The 17,139-nt window shown below is 43.5% G+C and overlaps 1 protein-coding gene across 1 annotated transcript in view; it reads left to right on the forward strand.

Moving 5' to 3' along the window:
- Window positions 1-6,009: 6,009 nt before the first annotated feature.
- CDHR1 (cadherin related family member 1) overlaps window positions 6,010-17,139 on the forward strand; it is a gene marked incomplete at both ends in the record, with an annotated part of 43,545 nt that continues 32,415 nt past the window's right edge. Inside the window, 4 exons of the mRNA XM_082765285.1 lie at window positions 6,010-6,070; window positions 6,825-6,920; window positions 14,982-15,127; window positions 15,978-16,028. Of these exons, the coding sequence (XP_082621411.1) occupies window positions 6,010-6,070; window positions 6,825-6,920; window positions 14,982-15,127; window positions 15,978-16,028 (354 nt within the window). The remainder of the gene's footprint in view (window positions 6,071-6,824; window positions 6,921-14,981; window positions 15,128-15,977; window positions 16,029-17,139) is intronic.

Consider the following 17,139-nt stretch of genomic DNA (forward strand, 5'->3'; position numbering starts at 1 on the left):
ATGAGGAGAGTGATAGGAGAGGAAAGGATCATGGTTACTGAATAGTAAATGGATTTTTCAGTGCTCTTTAAGAGCCTCTAAGCTACTAAAATGGCTTAGCAGGAACTTTAGCCATGACAATTGTTCTCCTTTCCCAGTTATCTACAGTGCCATTTTTGCAAACATACAAACACCCCTTGGCAGACTGCAGCCAGGAGGAGCCGTATCTGAGATGAAGCTCTGGGAGTGTTGCTTCCTCTTCCTAGGAATTTGCACACAGTCAATGACTATAATTCGTGATAAATTATGCAGGCAAGTGTCTGTGAGATTTTTTCCTAGGGGATGAAAATACAGTCTCCTTATGCCTGCATTTATCTATCCAGGGAGGGGAGAAGGAAGCATTTTGATACCTGTTTGAAAGTCACTGTGGAAATGCTAACACTGCTGGATGTTTGGTGACTATTCTCCTTCTGTTTTCCTTACATTGTATGAAACTGTAGCATGGAATTAACTGCTTGTGATATGCAAGACAGGAGGACTGTCTGATCACACAGAATAGCATTACTGTTTTTAAGACCACTTTGTCCTATGGAGCCCTGGGTACTGCCTGTCCCTACACCAGTATCTCCTACCTTGGTGTGTTTGCCCAGCTACCTGGTTACCTTTTGTTGGTTCCTGATGCAGTACAGTGAGTTCTCAAACTTTATAAAGTTTGTGCCAAGCAGAAATGCTATCAGATGTCCAGTAAGTACAGAGAATGAAAATAGGTTCTATTTAGATGTATATATAGAGGTTGGCATTTAAAACAGCCCCCCAGAAAGAAAAGATTCTGTTCTGACTCAACCATATCAGTCAATTCGAGGAGACAGGCAAATCTGTCCTTATTTATACCTTCTGAAATACTGACCATACAGAACCTCCATAACCTGATCTTGGTCTGTGCATGCTTGGACAGCACAAGTATTTCCTCCTCCAAGTTCTGGCTTGTAACCTCATTAAGAACACATTGCTGTCAGTTACTGGAACAAGACTTCAAGCTTTCTCCTTCTACCTTTTCAGTAGCAGTGAACACAAGTAAATGGTTTTACTGCAAGCAGACTTCCAGCTTTAGTTCCTTATAAATACCTTTATAGAAAAAAGCTCTCACCCTCAGATTAGGTCAGGATTATAAAGTCATTTTCACAGGTGTTAGATTGTGTACCTGCGCTCTTAGACTTGCTATCCATGTGGAAAATGTGGGAAGTTTCTTGCTATATTTATTACTTTATATGTCAAATGTATTTGAGATGCATCAAAATAACCTGAACTTCTTACAGGAAGTGGCTAATTTGTTCTGGCAACAGGGAGGATTGGAGTTTGGTGATCACAGCCAAGCTCTCCAACTGCCATGGTCTAAAGCATGCATCTGATTAGATTTAACTACCATAAAGGCAGCACTGCTTGTCTTTTGTTATTCTTACTATGAAACGCTAGCGTGAGTGGCTCAGGTTCCTTTGCTGCAAGATCCCTGTGTACTTCCCATGGTTTCTTTCAGCAGCCAGACAGAAAACTTGATGCTGTGCCAGGAGAATGCAAAGCTGGTTAATGTGAACTTCTCTGCTGCTGAAAACAGTCATCAGAAATAGTTATCAACACTTGTTCCTGTATTTCCAGCACTGTCACTTGTACTCTGTAGTAATGCATGTTGGTGAAGAGTGGTGATGCCCCAATCTAAATTATCTCTGTCCTTCGGGGGTGGATTTTGAGGGGGAGAAGCAATGTGGTTTCAACCCGGCAAGACTTTTTAATGTTGTTTTGTGTGTAGTGGGAGCTGCATGTTTAACTTTCTCAGCTATCTGCTTATGAGCTCTCAACCATCCACTATCAGCTCTGCTGAAAGAAAGAGCCCTCGCACCACTTGCTCAGGTTCCAGCCAGAGAGAAAAGATCCAAGCAACTCTTACACTTACTTCTCCTTAGCAGTTCTGCTGCTGTTAATACATTTTGAGAACAGTTTGAACAACTCTCGCTCACAGTGCACTGTGGGACTTGCTAGTGAACTGAGCCTCCAGCGTGCAAGAAATGGCCCAGCTGTGGTTATAGCTGTGTCAAACTCAGGGCTGTTAGGGTGTCTGCCTCACCTGTTGTGTGTGTTACAGGCCCACCCTTCTCCACTTCCTTTGCTTTCATAGCTAAGAATCCTCCTATCACATCTGAAGATGTGAAAATAGGGAGAATTTTAAGAAAGGTCTTGAAAATGACTTAGGCTCCATTTGTCTTCTTCACAGCTATTTCATCGAGCAATTCTAAGTGAATCACTCTCTGTAAAATGCCTCTAGAAATCACTGATAACTCCCACAGCTCCTTATCGCATCTGATTTAGGGACTGGAAGCCAGAGTGTAATTTGGACTCTTTCTGCACATGCTGAAGTTTGTATGAAGTGCGCAGTGCTTTTGTGTTGAATTTATTTACACACGTGCACAAAATGCAACATATTCCATTCCAGGATAACCCGTAATATTGTATGCAGCCAGCATAGGAGGACAAGCGTAGGAAAAAGAGTAGCTGGAGCATGACTTGCATAAAATGTGGACTTCAATACTTAGCAAAACTGTCCAGAGTTTATAACGGGGGTTAACTCAAATGGAGGCAGGCATAAAATCTGAAGACTGTACATAGTTTATATAAAGCAAAGTGAGGCAGCAGATTATAATTTAATTTTTTTTTTTTAATTTTATTTTATTTTTCTCTCATTCTTAAATTCTGTATGTATGTAAGCATCCAAAAACTGACTGAAAGGCAACTCAGTGAAAACCTCACATTGATATGCCAAGCAGGTGCTCCCAGGTCAGCAGCAGTGAGATGATTGCTCTGAGGTGGAAGGGCCACCCACAATACAGAAAGCGTAATTTATCTCCATGCCTGCTCGGTCTTTGCCCTCTGCTCAGGCTGCCAGCACAGGTGGCAGTGATTGCCAGCTGGGTGCTTCTGACTGAGAGATGCACTTGCTCTTTGCCAGCTGCGAACTGGCCACCTCCTGCACCCAGAGGTCCCACTGAGCTCAGCGTTGGTATCGCTGTCTAGTGTGAGGGGTTGTGGTCCTGTGCTGTTTCTTTCCAAGTGAAGGCCATTGGAAGCAGTTGTCCCCAGTGTCTTCTACTGTCTCTTCCCCTGGTCTTCCACAGCGGCACCCATGGAGGGCACAACTGTACCCTCCTCTTGTACCCTGGATTCTTGAAAGCTCAGAAAGTTAAGAGGGCAGGAGCAGGCAGGGGCTTGTATGTGGTTAGTTTTTTTCCTGAATTATTTTAGTAAAAATTCAGGTAGTCCAACAAGCGCTTGTAGATACTGCTGGTCAGTGACCCAAACCCAGAACTTGGGTTCTGAAAATTTTGAACCTTTCTAGATTTATTTGCCTACTGAGAAGTAAACAAACAAAACAGCTTGGGAAACAGACTGGTTCAGATCAGAGGGGTGCATTTCATTCTTCTGTTTTGATTTTTGCTACTCAGTACTCTATATGAAATGGAAGGTTTATTCTACATAGAGTGGGATCCTGCCATTCCTACAAACATTATTCTCCTGAAACTCCTTCTGGCACCCTTTCTTCCCAAAGCATAAATTAATCAATATCAGCCTGGTTCCTTGTGCTAGCTTAAAGCAAGAGTATTTTCTGACAAGAAAAATAAAATATTATCTGATTCTTGCTACCCAGCTGTATTATCTGTATGTGTATAAAAACATATTAGCTGAGTTTTCAAATTCTACAGGATTTAAGAGCTCAAACTCATTGAAATTCAGGAGGAACAAGACATTTTGCTTCCTTAGATACAGGCCCTAGAGATTTAGATCCCATGGGGATGCAGCCAGGGGAACAGACAGCTACTAACTTTGGCAAGGGCTCACCATCACTTTTCCTATGAAAACATTGCAGTAAAAGGTGTGTTATCAATTCCAGAATGAGGTGGCAGCTGAGAGGAAGTTTAAGAGATATTTCTTTGGGGGCACCGTGCAAGTATGTTTTTTTTTTTTTATTTTTATCAGTGGTTCAGTATTATTGTTCGCAGTGGTGCAGCATGGTTAAATCTGTAACGGGCTTAGATTTGTGTCTTCTTTATGTGTACCCCTTCCCACACAGTTTTCAGCTTTGAGTCACCATATTGTGAATTTAAATACACTGATAATACACATTTGTTTTTCTTAGCTGCCTGCTGCAGGTTGCACTGAGCTTTGCAAACCACTGGAAAAGTCACACAGTGGTTTGATGTGGAGATCTTGCAAATGCTGCTGTGTAAGAGTAGCCATACAGAGTCACACAACAGGTCTGATCTTGTAAGAGGGAGTTAGGAAAGGAGCAAGATGACAAAGGCAGAGCAACCGTGTTTTGTTTTGTTTTGTTTTGTTTTCCCACTGGTTTAACTTTCAAGCTTCTGGCAGGCAGCAATTTAGTGCTGTACTGAGCCAGGATTTGTATCTGGATTGTCATGGTTGAAGCTCACTGATGTACCTAGCCTTCATCAATCTGTCTAAAATATTCTAGAGCTTTTCTAGGCTTTTGCTCTTTGTGCCATTCTCTGTCAAGTTCAACCATGGATGGTGAGTTCTGTTAATATTTTTCATGAAACTTTAAATTCTGCCTTTCTGGGAGCCTTATAGTTGACATGTTTGGCCAGCAGAGAGATCCGAGGAGCACCATAGGCCCACAGAGTTACGTGGGGCATACACACTCGACATGGCCAAGGGGCTCTGCGGGCATAGGGTTGGCCTCTGACCATCAGAAGGCCCTGAGGGGTCAGCAGCACCATCAGATACTCCTGCAGTACTCTGCAACAGCAGTGGCTCTGCTGCAGCCCTCCCTGCGGGTACAGGGCTGCCCGGCCACTGGAGCTGGCACCTATCACGTCAGCAGTCCTACTGGGTGCAGCCAGCACCAGTGTAAATCCTTCCAATGTGCCAGGAAGAAAGGGTAACTCCTGTTACATTGAACAGGACTGCAGTGGGGCGCTCTTTGGCTCATTTCTCAAGTGTTTCTTTCATGAACGCTGTCAATTAAAAAAAAAAAAAAAAAAAAAAAAAAAAAAAGCACTCCGATAACGCAGCATTAAAGGGCAAGTGCTTTTCCTCAGGTCAACAGCTAAACCGCTGTGTAAAGATCCCCCTGACTGGAGGTATTACCACTGATCAAGTTCCTTTTAAGCAGCCCAAAGCTTTTGCTGTGAACAACTTCCTAGGCTGGGTGTTTCTTTAGCTCTCTTATTTATTGGATGGTAAATATGTTTTAAATTAGTGCAGACACCTTTTATGTGCAGAAAACCAAAACAAGGTGGTGCAGAAAAGCTATTGTATGAAGTTTTTTCCGTGAGATGTTTTTGGTGTGTTGGTTAAAAATTGTTTACTGAATATAATAGATGTTTTCAGAAACACATGCATTTTGACGAGGCCAGCTTGCAAAAGGAATATTTGACTTCTGCATTTTTAGTATGCAATTTTGTCTGTTTTGTATCTTAAAAAACAGATTAGCTATCATAAATGTGGTTGTTTCCTTTAAAATGGTTACAAAGGTATTTACTCTTTGCTGCTAGTGTTATATTTTCTTTTTCTGTAGTTTCTCACAATTACCAAATCTAAGGTAAAGACAACCTTTTCTAGCTCTCAGAAACAGAAGACTGGCTTAGAGCATTAAAGATAGAGTTCAGAAAGGAAACAACTTTCAGATTTGCTTTCTCTCTGACTTTCGCATTTGGACAGCATAAATACAGAGCTAACAGCAGAACCTGTGAGAGTTACACTGATTCCTCCAAATCTTGTCTTAGAAATGAGTCCCACAGCTCCCTGCAAAGTAATTGGTCTAATTAGGTGGTAGGAAGGAGCTGCTTTAAATTCCTCAGAAATTAAGACGTGTCATCCGCTTAACATCTTAGCATCTGTTACTGCCTCTTGCACATTTCTCCACTACAACAGTCTGAAGGACGCTTTCCTGGACCTTTGAGAGAAAAAATAAATAAACAAAACCCTTGAAACAGAGAAGAAATTAGCCCTTTCTTCGGTGGGATGAAGCATGTAAGGCATTTCACCCCCTCCTTATTCCTCAGTTTGGTGCACGTGTGCCTGGGTGAGTACAATAATCACTTTAAATAAAAATATAGGAGGATACGGGCATAACCTTAAATCCTGTAGTGATCCTTACTGATGTGGTCATGTTGTCCTGAAATATTTTCCGTGGCAGCTGCTGACCCCTGTGAATTGATACCCTCTGTGCTTATATATTTGTACTTGTACTTTTATTTCAAACGGGCTATTTTGAATCTCTTACAGTCAGTCAGTAGACAGACAACTAACATGCTTTTTGTTTTGTTTTGTTTTGTTTTTTAAACTTTGCTGTTGTCTGGCAGCAAGTAAGTAACAATTTAATTATGGCTAATTGCTCCTGCAGTAGGCATAATATTAAGGCAGAATGTGTTTAGAATACTGTGTGAAGTACCAAGGCACTGGAAAAGTTTCAGATTCATGTGTGTAGCATAGGGGAGAGGCGTACAGTCATTGCAAGCTGAAAAGGTTAATTTTGCAATGAAAATGTCTGGATCTGATTGAGATTTCTTAGAGATCCTGCTACTTGATGTGCTTATGGTAGTGTTTTTTTATATGCTCTCCTTCTCTTTTTGCTGCTGTGTGAATTTTGGCACAGTAGCATGCAGAAGTCACTTTATGTGAAATATTTGTACAGATCCAATTCAGAAAGTCCACTGCAGCAACTGGATATCGTTTTGTGTTTGTCAGTTCTTGTTTAATTAAAGTCAGTTAACAAAGCTAGATAACTGCCACCAGTGAAATGCTTTTCTTTGGCTTCTGTTTTGTTTTGATTGCAGTTCAGGCAAATTATGCCCCCTATTTCTTTGACAATGGAGCCAGAAGCACAAATGGGAACATGGCACTTCTCAGCCTTTCAGAGGACACACCTGTTGGTCAGTATTAACATGAATATGTTTATATTGTGAAACTGGAGCTGTTTGCTCTTTTGATTAGCAACATATGTTTTGTCGCAGGCACTGTTGTATACTGTGGGTTTGCATATTTTTTTCTCAAGCATTTAATTGGTCTCAATTTAAAATGACATGTTTGAATTGTAGCTGTAATTTAAAGCATGAAATTTAGCTTCCCTTTTCTTGATCCATGAATCTATTCACAGCATCAGAGCACAGACCTTTGGGATCTTCTCATCAATTCTATGAATGTTTATAAGAAAGCATAGTTGCTAATAATTTTATCAGCCTTGATAAAAGCAAACTATACATTGAAAAGTATCAGAAGCATGATTTTCTTTAAAGTTATCACATTTTTCAGGCTTACAGTACAAATGGTAGAAAATGTTTCTACTTGGAGTGAAAATTGCTTTGTCTAAATCTGTTTTTTTAAAAATCACTTCTATAGTTTTGTTTTACTGAAAATTAGAAAACTGGTACATTTTTCAACTTTGAATATTTTAAGGCAGGTGTATTTATGCTTTTGTAACAAAAAAAAAAAAAAGAAAGAAAGAAAAAAAAAAGAAAAAGATGATTTATAATCAACATTTTCCTTGGGGAAAGAACAATTTCCTAACATCTAAAAAAATTTAATATAAAATATATCACAGTGATGAAGACCACCTTTTTTCCAAATGTAGTGCTGAGGTTTTGTGTAGTATTTTCCCTGGGTTGTCTGTAGCTGTTGCAGGTAGAGAAAAGTATTTAGCTATTGCAAATTGAGCACCAAAGCACCCATTTATTATCAGCCTTGTGCAAAGATGAGAGAGATGCAGGAAGGGCTGTACCCCCAAACCTCCCGTCTCAGGCAGGATCCAGAGGGCAGGATCCAGAGGGCACAGTCTCTCCTGGAAGTCCAACACCAGTGCCTTCGTCATCCTAAACATGACCATGGCACTCATCACTTGGAGAAGTGGCTGCTTGAGGTTTGCTCCAGACCTCTGTTTTGGATCCAGTGGTGTAAATGCCAGCCACAATCCATGCTGGGCATGTTGGGGGGTGAGGAGGGGATGGTTGGGAGGCAGTGACTTCTTTCGCTGTTCAGCCAGAGAGGAGGAGGGGGAGAAAGCAGCACACAGTGTAGAAATGACGCATCTAGGGGCTTAACTTGAGGCGAGCTTGCTTATGATGCAGCAGGGCTTCACTATAAGCTCAGTCAAGCTCAAGTGGAAACCTCGGCTGAAGGCCAACAGTGTTGTAGTGGCACCTGCAAAAGCCAGAGGCTGTGATTAGCGCCCTACCTTTGCCCGGATTCATCCGGAAGCCACGCTTGCTCTACCTTAGCAATGAGGACAGCTCTGCTGTGTGCTGGACCAAGGATGGCCCATGGAATTGCCTGTCTGTTAGTGTAGATAAGGCTGGTAAGGCTGGATGCTTGCTGAAACAAAATGGGACCCCTGATCCGGTTTGTTTGGGGTGACATTTGCCATTGCTGCCCCTCAAACCGCGGGCAGTAATTTGAGTCACTTGCCTTTTGCCTGCCATCCCCTGGTGTGGTGCCAGCTCGCAGGCACCTACAGAGCATCAGCCTTGCCCTGCCACTGCTGGGGCCTCCAGCCACCTGTGTGGAGGTGGGGAGCTGAAAATGGCACAGAGCTGCGGCACAGCCAGAGATGTCCCTCCTAGTAGGTCTGCAGTGCCACAGTCCTGCTCAGGTGACAGCACTCCCCGCAGCAGTGGATTGTGTCGGTGATTTTCTAGTGCTGGGACACCGTGCAGCTGGTCCGGGGCTGCAGGTGGGCAAAAGAGGAGCGTGTGCATGCCTAGATGGCAGAACAGCAGCGTGTTAGTATACGGGCAGCTAGCCTGAGCAGGGTAGGCAAATACACACTGGGCTGCTACCTGTGCTGTGGTAACACAGCAACCAGGCGAGGTGCACAGAGCTCCCCGGGGTGTTTCTGCTTTGGTTGCAGCTGTGGTAAAGCTCAAGCTGCTCCATGTGTCATGCTGCTGGTTCTCATGCTCGCTGGCTTTGGCCAGAGTGTATTTACATTGGCTAGCCTGTACTTCTGGTCTGCTCTATAAATGTACTTTAAGAGACAAGAGAAGCAACTTGTGGATTAAATCTCCAAAGGTGCTACCAGAAGTGTTTTGCTGAGGTGAAGGATCAGGAGTTGCTGAGTTCACACTTTTGCAAAGGACCTAGAGAAGCCTTTGCCAAAGGAAGAAAAGAGCTTGCTTTTGAGGAGTCCCTGTGTGCTGGCTTTGCCATGCAGCTGCAAGTATTTTTTTTTGGCCTGTAGTTCTCAGGGCACCTTGCCTAAAAGCTCTGAGTACTGCAGGATCCTCTCTGCTGAAAGCACTTGGGGAAATGCCCTTGGGACACAGCTACTTGGGGCTTGCTCAACACAAACTGCTGCTACCCGCAGCTCACGTCAGCACAGGCAGTCCTCAGGGATGGTTTGGCAGGGGGCTCCCAGAGCAGAGCATGAAGAGTGCTGGCACTTCAGTGCTCTGGTGCCTGCCGTGATTTAGCTTTGCTCCTTGAGAGGGATCTCACGCTGTTGCTCTTCCTCCCTCTGCCTTGCTCTTTCTCTGGAAGGAGGAGAAGGATTCTGGTCTCCCATGTCTGTGCACAATCCCAAGCATCCGTGCTCCACCAGTCATCTTTCAGTCCCGAGCAGGATGATCGGTGACAAAGCAGGGGCATTAAAACCTTTGTAGGTTTGGTTCTGAATGGCTTCACTCAGCATTGGTTTGGGTGCTGCAAAACAGGGTGGGTTGGTGTTTGGTCTTCTCTGTGCTTACCTAGAAGCTGGAGCATAGGCAGGAAAAGCTTTCTTGGCTGTGCCTCAGCAGCAGCCAGCGTCTGATGTGAGCAATGCCATCAACAGCGGCTTTAATAAGCCTCCAGAAATTTTATAGGCTGGCGCTGCTGAGATGACAAGCAGTTGGCGGTGCTGTGTGTTAGTTAAGATCCCCAGCATCTGTAGGCAGGGGGCATGCGGTGTTTCAGAGCACCGAAAGGAGATGATGGTTTCTCTGAGTGACTGTAGAAAGAGAAATTGAAATGATACTGCTGCAAGAACGCAGCAAATTCAAGAAAAACACATTTTCATGCTCAAACCATCTTTTACTTGACCTTCATTTCCCCTGTGGTGTTTTGCCTACTTGCACGTAGTTGTGGTCTATCAGGTTATATACGTTATGGCATAAGTTATCATAAAGAAAGCAATTGCTGTTTCTGTGTGAAAGCCTGAAATTGCCTGTGCATTTCCAGATCCCATTTAAAGCTGCAGAGAGCGTGAGACAATGTAAGAAGGGCCGGAACAGCAGCCCCTTCCAGCGGCACATGGAAGAACGGGAAAAGTTAGGATCTGACATAGCAGTTGTGGTCTGTGGGACTGTCCCACAGGGCAGGTGGGGTTGTTCAGTGATGAGCTGTTTGCAAAGAGCTCTCTTTGTACATATAAAATGCCACTAATCGTGGTCTTACGGCATGTGTAAGATGTTATATCAGGTTGTTTTCCTCATCTTACCTCGTTAATCCTGTAAGCCTTCACAGTGGGACATTGACGAGACTTGCAAAGCAAGGGATTGAAGCATACTCATAAGGCCTAAGTTCATTACTTTCTCAAAGCCCAAGCATCATGCCTGGAGATTTTTGCATGCCTTTCATGCTTGCATTTCTTTCTGTCTTCTCCCATGCCCCACATATGCACTCCCTCCCCATTAAAAGCCGATGTGCGGTGGCACTTTGTGATCAAAGCCCCCAGCTGCCTGCCACCTGACTGACCACCTCATGTTCCTCTGTCCTTCAAGCCTCCCAAGTTGTTCCTGCAGGCTCCTGATCTGGTTTCTTCCATCACTCATGGCTGGCGGTAGAGGCCTGTCTTGTCCTCTCTGGAATCCATCATTCCTCCTTCCACCTGATGGTCCCCAACCTGGCAAAAGTTCCTGCTATTGCTCCCAAGACTTCTTTCAATGCTCAGAAATCACCCCCTGGCACTGTGTTTTCTGTGTTTTTGTACTTCATCCATCACAAACATAGTAGCTGAACCCTGCCCACAATTTATTTCCTACCCCTGTCACAAAAAAATCTCTGAGTGAAAGAATTAGCATGCTTCTCTTTTCGATAACAGTTCTTTGCTGACTACGCAGACATGGACAAATTAGCCTAAGTTGTGTCTTGACATCCAGAGACCCATCATGGCCTCACATTCAGTTTACTCCAAAAAGGGTAAATTGCCTGAAGGTGCAAAAATATTCAACTTTTTGCAAAAACTAAAACCCACAAATTTTCATTAAGAAAATTAGGAGCTCCCAGAACAAATTTGTTAAATGCAGCCAGCCTCCTACCTCACTGTAGCAGAGGTAACTCTACACAAAGCGGCATGCTTGCTGCTGTACTCCAGTCTCCTCACCACAGGGTCTCAGCTGTGGGGCTTTGAGCTGCTCCTCCCTGGTCTTGTCTCTGTTTTGCCAGCCACTGCGGTGTGCTGGGGGCAGGGGGGAGCAGGAGCGGCTGGGGGTACTCAGGAAGAAGCAGGAGCTGGTAGCAAGTGGGTATGGAGCAGGTTTTTGGGTAGTCTTTGTACTGGTCCATGTCATCCAGGAGCTCTGCTTTCCTTGGGGTGACCTCGCAGTCTGAAACAGGTGTCTGTGGGCTCTGTTGTTGCCTCCTCTAGCAGGGAGATAGATGGGCTTTTGGCTGAGACGGGTGGAGAACAGGCGAATAACCCCAGGTGAGATAGTATTCGCTGTGACACTGGGAGCACACGTGTCCTGTCCTGGGAGCGTGGCCGTGTACATCCCTCCCAGGATCTTTTTAACAGATGTCAGCTGTGGTGGCAAAGGAAGATAGGGAGTGAACATGAGTCCAAAATGTGCCTGGCCCGTTTAACTTGGCAGGGAGGGGATTTGTTTGCAGAGCATCGCATAGTGGAGAGGGAGTGTGTGTCTTCAGCGAGAGGGCAGAAGCAGCCCCAGAGCACACGGACAGAGGCTGGCCATGAATAAATTTGCTAGAAATGAAGGAAAGCGGAGAAATAATGTCAGGGGACAGACATTCATCCTGAGCAGCAGGAGCAGAGAGCAAATCGCTTGTAATATGGACTAGAAAAATAGGGTGAAAGTCTGGTGTGGTGCCTGGCAAGCAGCTGTAGCAGGGAGCAGCATGCAGCTCCCCGGGACATCCCTGACCCAGCCTGCTGTGCCATTCCCAGGTGCTCAGGGGGTGCAGCACATCCATGGGGCCCTTACTGTACTTGCCGTGTCTCTGGCTGAAGATTCTTCCATTCCCTTATCTTTCTGACAGGGAACGGCTGTTTACTTGGTGCTCCCTGATAAGATTTTGGCTCGGTGTTTCATTTATTTTCTTTTCAGCAAGTGGAGGCAGCACACTGAGAGGAGATTTTTAATTGGCTTTAACACTGTGCTGAGAAGCATTCCCAGGGTGTTAATGATATAGAGAGCATTGTGCAGTGAAATTGCAGTTCAGACAAAATTAGGAACTGTAATGAGGTAGAAGAGAAATTTTGATCCACAATCCAATTTGAAAGGCGCACAAGTACCCTGTGTTATGAAAAATGAAATACCAGTTTTAGCTAGGAAGCAAACTTGCTCAGAAACCTCAGTAATCTCATTCTGGATCAATATCGATGTTTCTCCTCACTTCTAGCAACAGGAAAATTCCTGTTTTTCTCAGAGGAAAATTCCTAGATGGTGCTGGAGAGAAAATTATAAGATTAGAAGAATGAGTCCAGGTTCAGGTGTGTTCACCTGAACTTTCACAGTCCGGCTCTTCTCTAACACATGCCTGGCCATCCCTGAGGAGCACTTGGCAGCGGTGGTGGCACGGGGCAGCCCCAATCCCAGCACTGCACCGTGTGCCTGGTTGTCACCCACAAGTTGTGAATGACCTCAGCCATGGGTCGTGGTGTCCATCCTGCTTCTCCTCTGGACAGGCAGTGCTGCTCAGCAGCTGCAGGCACCTCCATGTGCTGGAAGCAGGCAGGACAAGTGAAAAAGCAGAGCACAGAAGCAATTAAGAAGTAAAAACTTCTAGTGGCAGAAAAAGGACGAAAAAGGGTTGGTCTGAAAACATTTGATGCCTGAATTCTTCATTTGGCCCTAGCTGTGGTACTGAGAGAGCTTTTGAAAAACAAGAACAAATGCAATCTATGCTGGGGCTATATCAAGATGTGGGTGTCCTCTCAGAACACTGTTTGAAAACAATCCCAGTTTGTTCCTCTCCTTACCTTTCTTTTTATGTATATAGTTCAGGTGTTATGGTAACAGAAGTCTCATCGTACTGCTCATTGTCTTTCCCTAAAAACAACACCGATGTCCTGTAATTTCCTTCTTTGTTCTGTGGGATAAGCCCACCAAAATCGTGGTAATCAGTTTTGCAGTTTTGTAAACCTGTTTCGCAAACCCTGAATATTTGTTGGCTGGCTGAGCCAGCTCATAATAGAGTCTGTTGTATGTGTTCTGCATGCTCGTTGTTTTTTGAACTTCTTTTTCTGTACAAAGTTGCCCAGGTAATTGCCTTAATAATCACCATAAGAGGGGTCACTTGCAAGTGAGCACAGATCCAGCGTGGCTTGGCACAATCTCTTGCTGTGCAAACAACAGCTATCTTTTCTAAGTATCAGTGCTGATGTCTGGATGTTGTATGTCCATTAAGCTTGCCAGTTTGCTGCTTCACGTTTTTCATGTCAAGCAATAAGCAAATGAGGTTGCATTACAAAACTAAAGAAACGTTCAAGAAGCTTGCCTGTCTGCGCATTGGCAGGACTGCAGCCAAAGCTCTAGAGTTAAACATATATGGGGCTGGTCAGTGAAAAACTCCACTGCCACTGCAGTGAGGATATGTGAAAAAGATTATGACTTCTGCTCATAGAGTTAAAAATCCATCAAACTTAGGGTCAGAGTAGTTAAAACTGGAATCTTCTGGGCTCCCCTCGACAGTGTTCTGCCCTAACTTTGTTAGCTTAGTTAGCAGTGGTCATTCTATCATGCTTCTGTGTCCTGTGCAAAAGCAAAAGACAGCACCAACCAGTCAGTCATTCACAGTATTTCCAATTTAAAGAACTTTGTTAGAAGCTTGTTAGAACTTTGTTAGCTTGTGTTCTGAACCTCTACAACTTGGATAACTCAGATAAGTTATCCACATTGCATCAGACTGCTAGGAGGAAAAAGCAAACGACTATTTTATATATCAGGCTCAGTTAACTGATAATTGTGAAGTGCTTGAAGTTACTTGGGTGAGGATACTAATGCACATTAGAATGACAAACATCTGAGTTTTAAAAAAAATAATGCTAATAAACCCACAGCATGTTTTGAAAATGTGGGCGTTATAACTCCCCCAGAAAATATCACTTCTGATAAACAAAGTCGCTTTACTGCAAAAACTGGCATCAGCTTCTCAAATACTTAAAAATAGAAATAACATTCTCTCTTTCCCCAGCTTGTGAAGGAAATACATTGATGAATTTAGAGAATTTATTCATTGTTAAGTGCATGAGTGGATGTGTTAAGTAGAGAATCTAATGAGAGGGAGCTAATGAGGGGGAGCTAAGCGGGCAGGAAGACTTTTGCATCTAGTTCTGAAAGTGGAAAAGTCAGCAAATGTCCTTGTGTCTCCAGAGCCTGGGCCCTGTTCTGCGTGAGTGCTGCCTTCAGCTCCTGGCTTCCATACCTGCTAGTTTGCAACTTCATTGTTTCCATAGAAAAAGGTGTGTGAGGGCCCTACAACAGCATCACTTCAGGCTATCCTGTGGTGATAGTTAGTCAAGAACTTATCTGTGTCATCACTGTGATGCAGTTGTGCAGGAAAGGGTCCTAACTGAGAGAAACCATCACTGATGAATTCAGTTTAACCATGAGGCTAAAAAGTGGCTGTCAGTACTATTAACCAGTCTATGCGCTTGTATTTCCCAGTAAGTGGCTTTGATGCACAGAAGCTTTGAAGGAGGGCTGAGTTCCTAGGGAGCAAATCAACAAAACATTAACTGACTGAACATTTCCCTGTGGTTACATCACTGGTCAATTTTTCAGGTACCCATGTGTATACCCTGAATGGAACCGATCCTGAAGGAGATCCTGTGACATATGGCCTGACCTATGAAGCTGGATCAAGACGCTACTTTTCTGTTGACAGAAACCTTGGAAATGTTACGCTAATTGAGGAACTTGACAGAGAGGTAGAGTACAGCAAGACGTCACCACTTTGTGTATGCATGGATTTTCCTTATGTTTCCATTGATCAATGGCTGTGAGGGGCAACATCAATTTGCGTCATATGAAACATGTAATTTACTTCGTAATTCCGAGACACGATAATTCACCCATCAGGTTGTTTTCCAGTTGATTTGCACCACTAACACTGCTATCTAACTTGTTGGCAGCTGTGGGCTTTTTTCAGCTTTTGCCAAAAGAGAAGTTTATATTTTATATTTATCTTCCCCCATCCACACCCCATCGCATACAGTTCTATAATCCTCAGACAGAATCTGTATTTCTTTAGGACTCTCCTGTCTTTAGGAGAAAGTAGATATTTATGAAAGCAGTGTTCCGGGACGCTTTTCTAGTTACATATAGCCCTTTGGCCCATAACCACGTGGGTTAAAGTTGTTCCTAGCAACAGTAGCCTAAAGGCAACCTTATTTCAGGAACACAGGCATAACCATTATGTATGTTTTGCAGTGAAGAGTACGCTATACTTAGCAAACCCTTCAAAATACTGCATACTAAGAAGAATTTTAACAAATAATGTTGTTTTAGGTAGTGTTTCTTCAAAAATGACTGATTTTTCACAAGCACTTTATAGAACAATATGAATTCCCAGAGCACCTGTCTCCTGACAGTAGCTCCAGAAAGTCCAAGAAGCCCTTTAGCTGAAGCCCCTGAGGGGTCTCTTTAGTCTCTCCTGTGATGGTTTTGTGGTATCAGTTGTTATTTTCATGTACCTGCTGAGATATGTTTAAATCTGCAGTTCATTTTCCAATAAGGGCAAAACCTTCTCTCTAACAAATGAATTTTATTGGTTTACAGAAAGAAGATGAGATTGAAGTTATTGTCAGTATTTCAGATGGCCTGAGTACAGTAAGTATTTAATTATACTCTAACTTGTCAAACTGTCCGCCCTGCAGTTGTACCTCCTCCCATTAAATTACCTTACAGGGACTATCTCATTTTATCAGAAAACATAATCTCATTAGAGTTTTACCTCCTGTTTCAAGAGCCACTGAACTGCCAGTAACTCAGGTCTCACTCCAGCTCCTTACTCAGCTGTTTGAGGATAATTACAGCATAGTGTGAGCTGAAAGCTTGACTTAGTGGCCTGCAGAATAACAGCAGCTTCCTACGAAGTTTCACTGTCAGCTCAGTGGGATTCATAACTAAGAAGGAGCTGAAGGCTTTTTGGAGAAATATGTGACATTACAGCAACCTAGTGTTAGACGCATGAGAGCTGCCTGTCCATCCACCACCACAATGTTTCTCTAGTGTGGCATTAAGAAGATTTGCCTAGGCTAGCTCAGATGGTGAGGGTTTTCGTCTGCTGCTGAATAAAGCTTTGATCATGTCTAATCATTAAGGGCTTAACCGAGGCATTGCACAAGTATCCAGTCCTAGTTCTACAAATTTCCTTGACATTTCCAGTTTACAGACACACTCTCACAGTCAGGATGTTAGTCTGCTGGTAAGAGGACCTGGGCTTCATTGCTAGAGGAGCAACAAAAGTGGGACCCTCTTACTATCCACAGAACTGGATAACTCTAGAGCTTTTTCTCATCTCAATCAAATGAAATGAGATTACCGCATGCTTGGGAGACACCCACGTCCTACAGGCACAACTACCCCCACAATCTCCGTAAATAGCTAGTAATGGGATCACATCCACCTGCCCGCTTTGTAGACAACTGGGAAGTTCATCAAATATATTTGTGTCCATATTTTTAGAAAAAGAATATGCATTTTCTTCAAGGTAGATTGTTAAATATTAAAAACATGCATTTGTTACATCCAAATTATGCATGCTATTAACCTAATATGATACAAATGAGGCATTAATGAATGCCCTGTGCTGTCAGTACCAACCTTATACTGTCTTTTGTGTATTCCCATAAAAGATATCATGGTATCTTGAATGCCATAAAGAAGAAGACTTAAGAAAATCAGCCCTGATCTATAACTTTATAAAGTACGCTAAGAC

The sequence above is a fragment of the Aythya marila genome, assembly GCF_965140915.1.
Source record: "Aythya marila genome assembly, chromosome: 7".
NCBI classification, from domain to species: Eukaryota; Metazoa; Chordata; class Aves; order Anseriformes; family Anatidae; genus Aythya; species Aythya marila.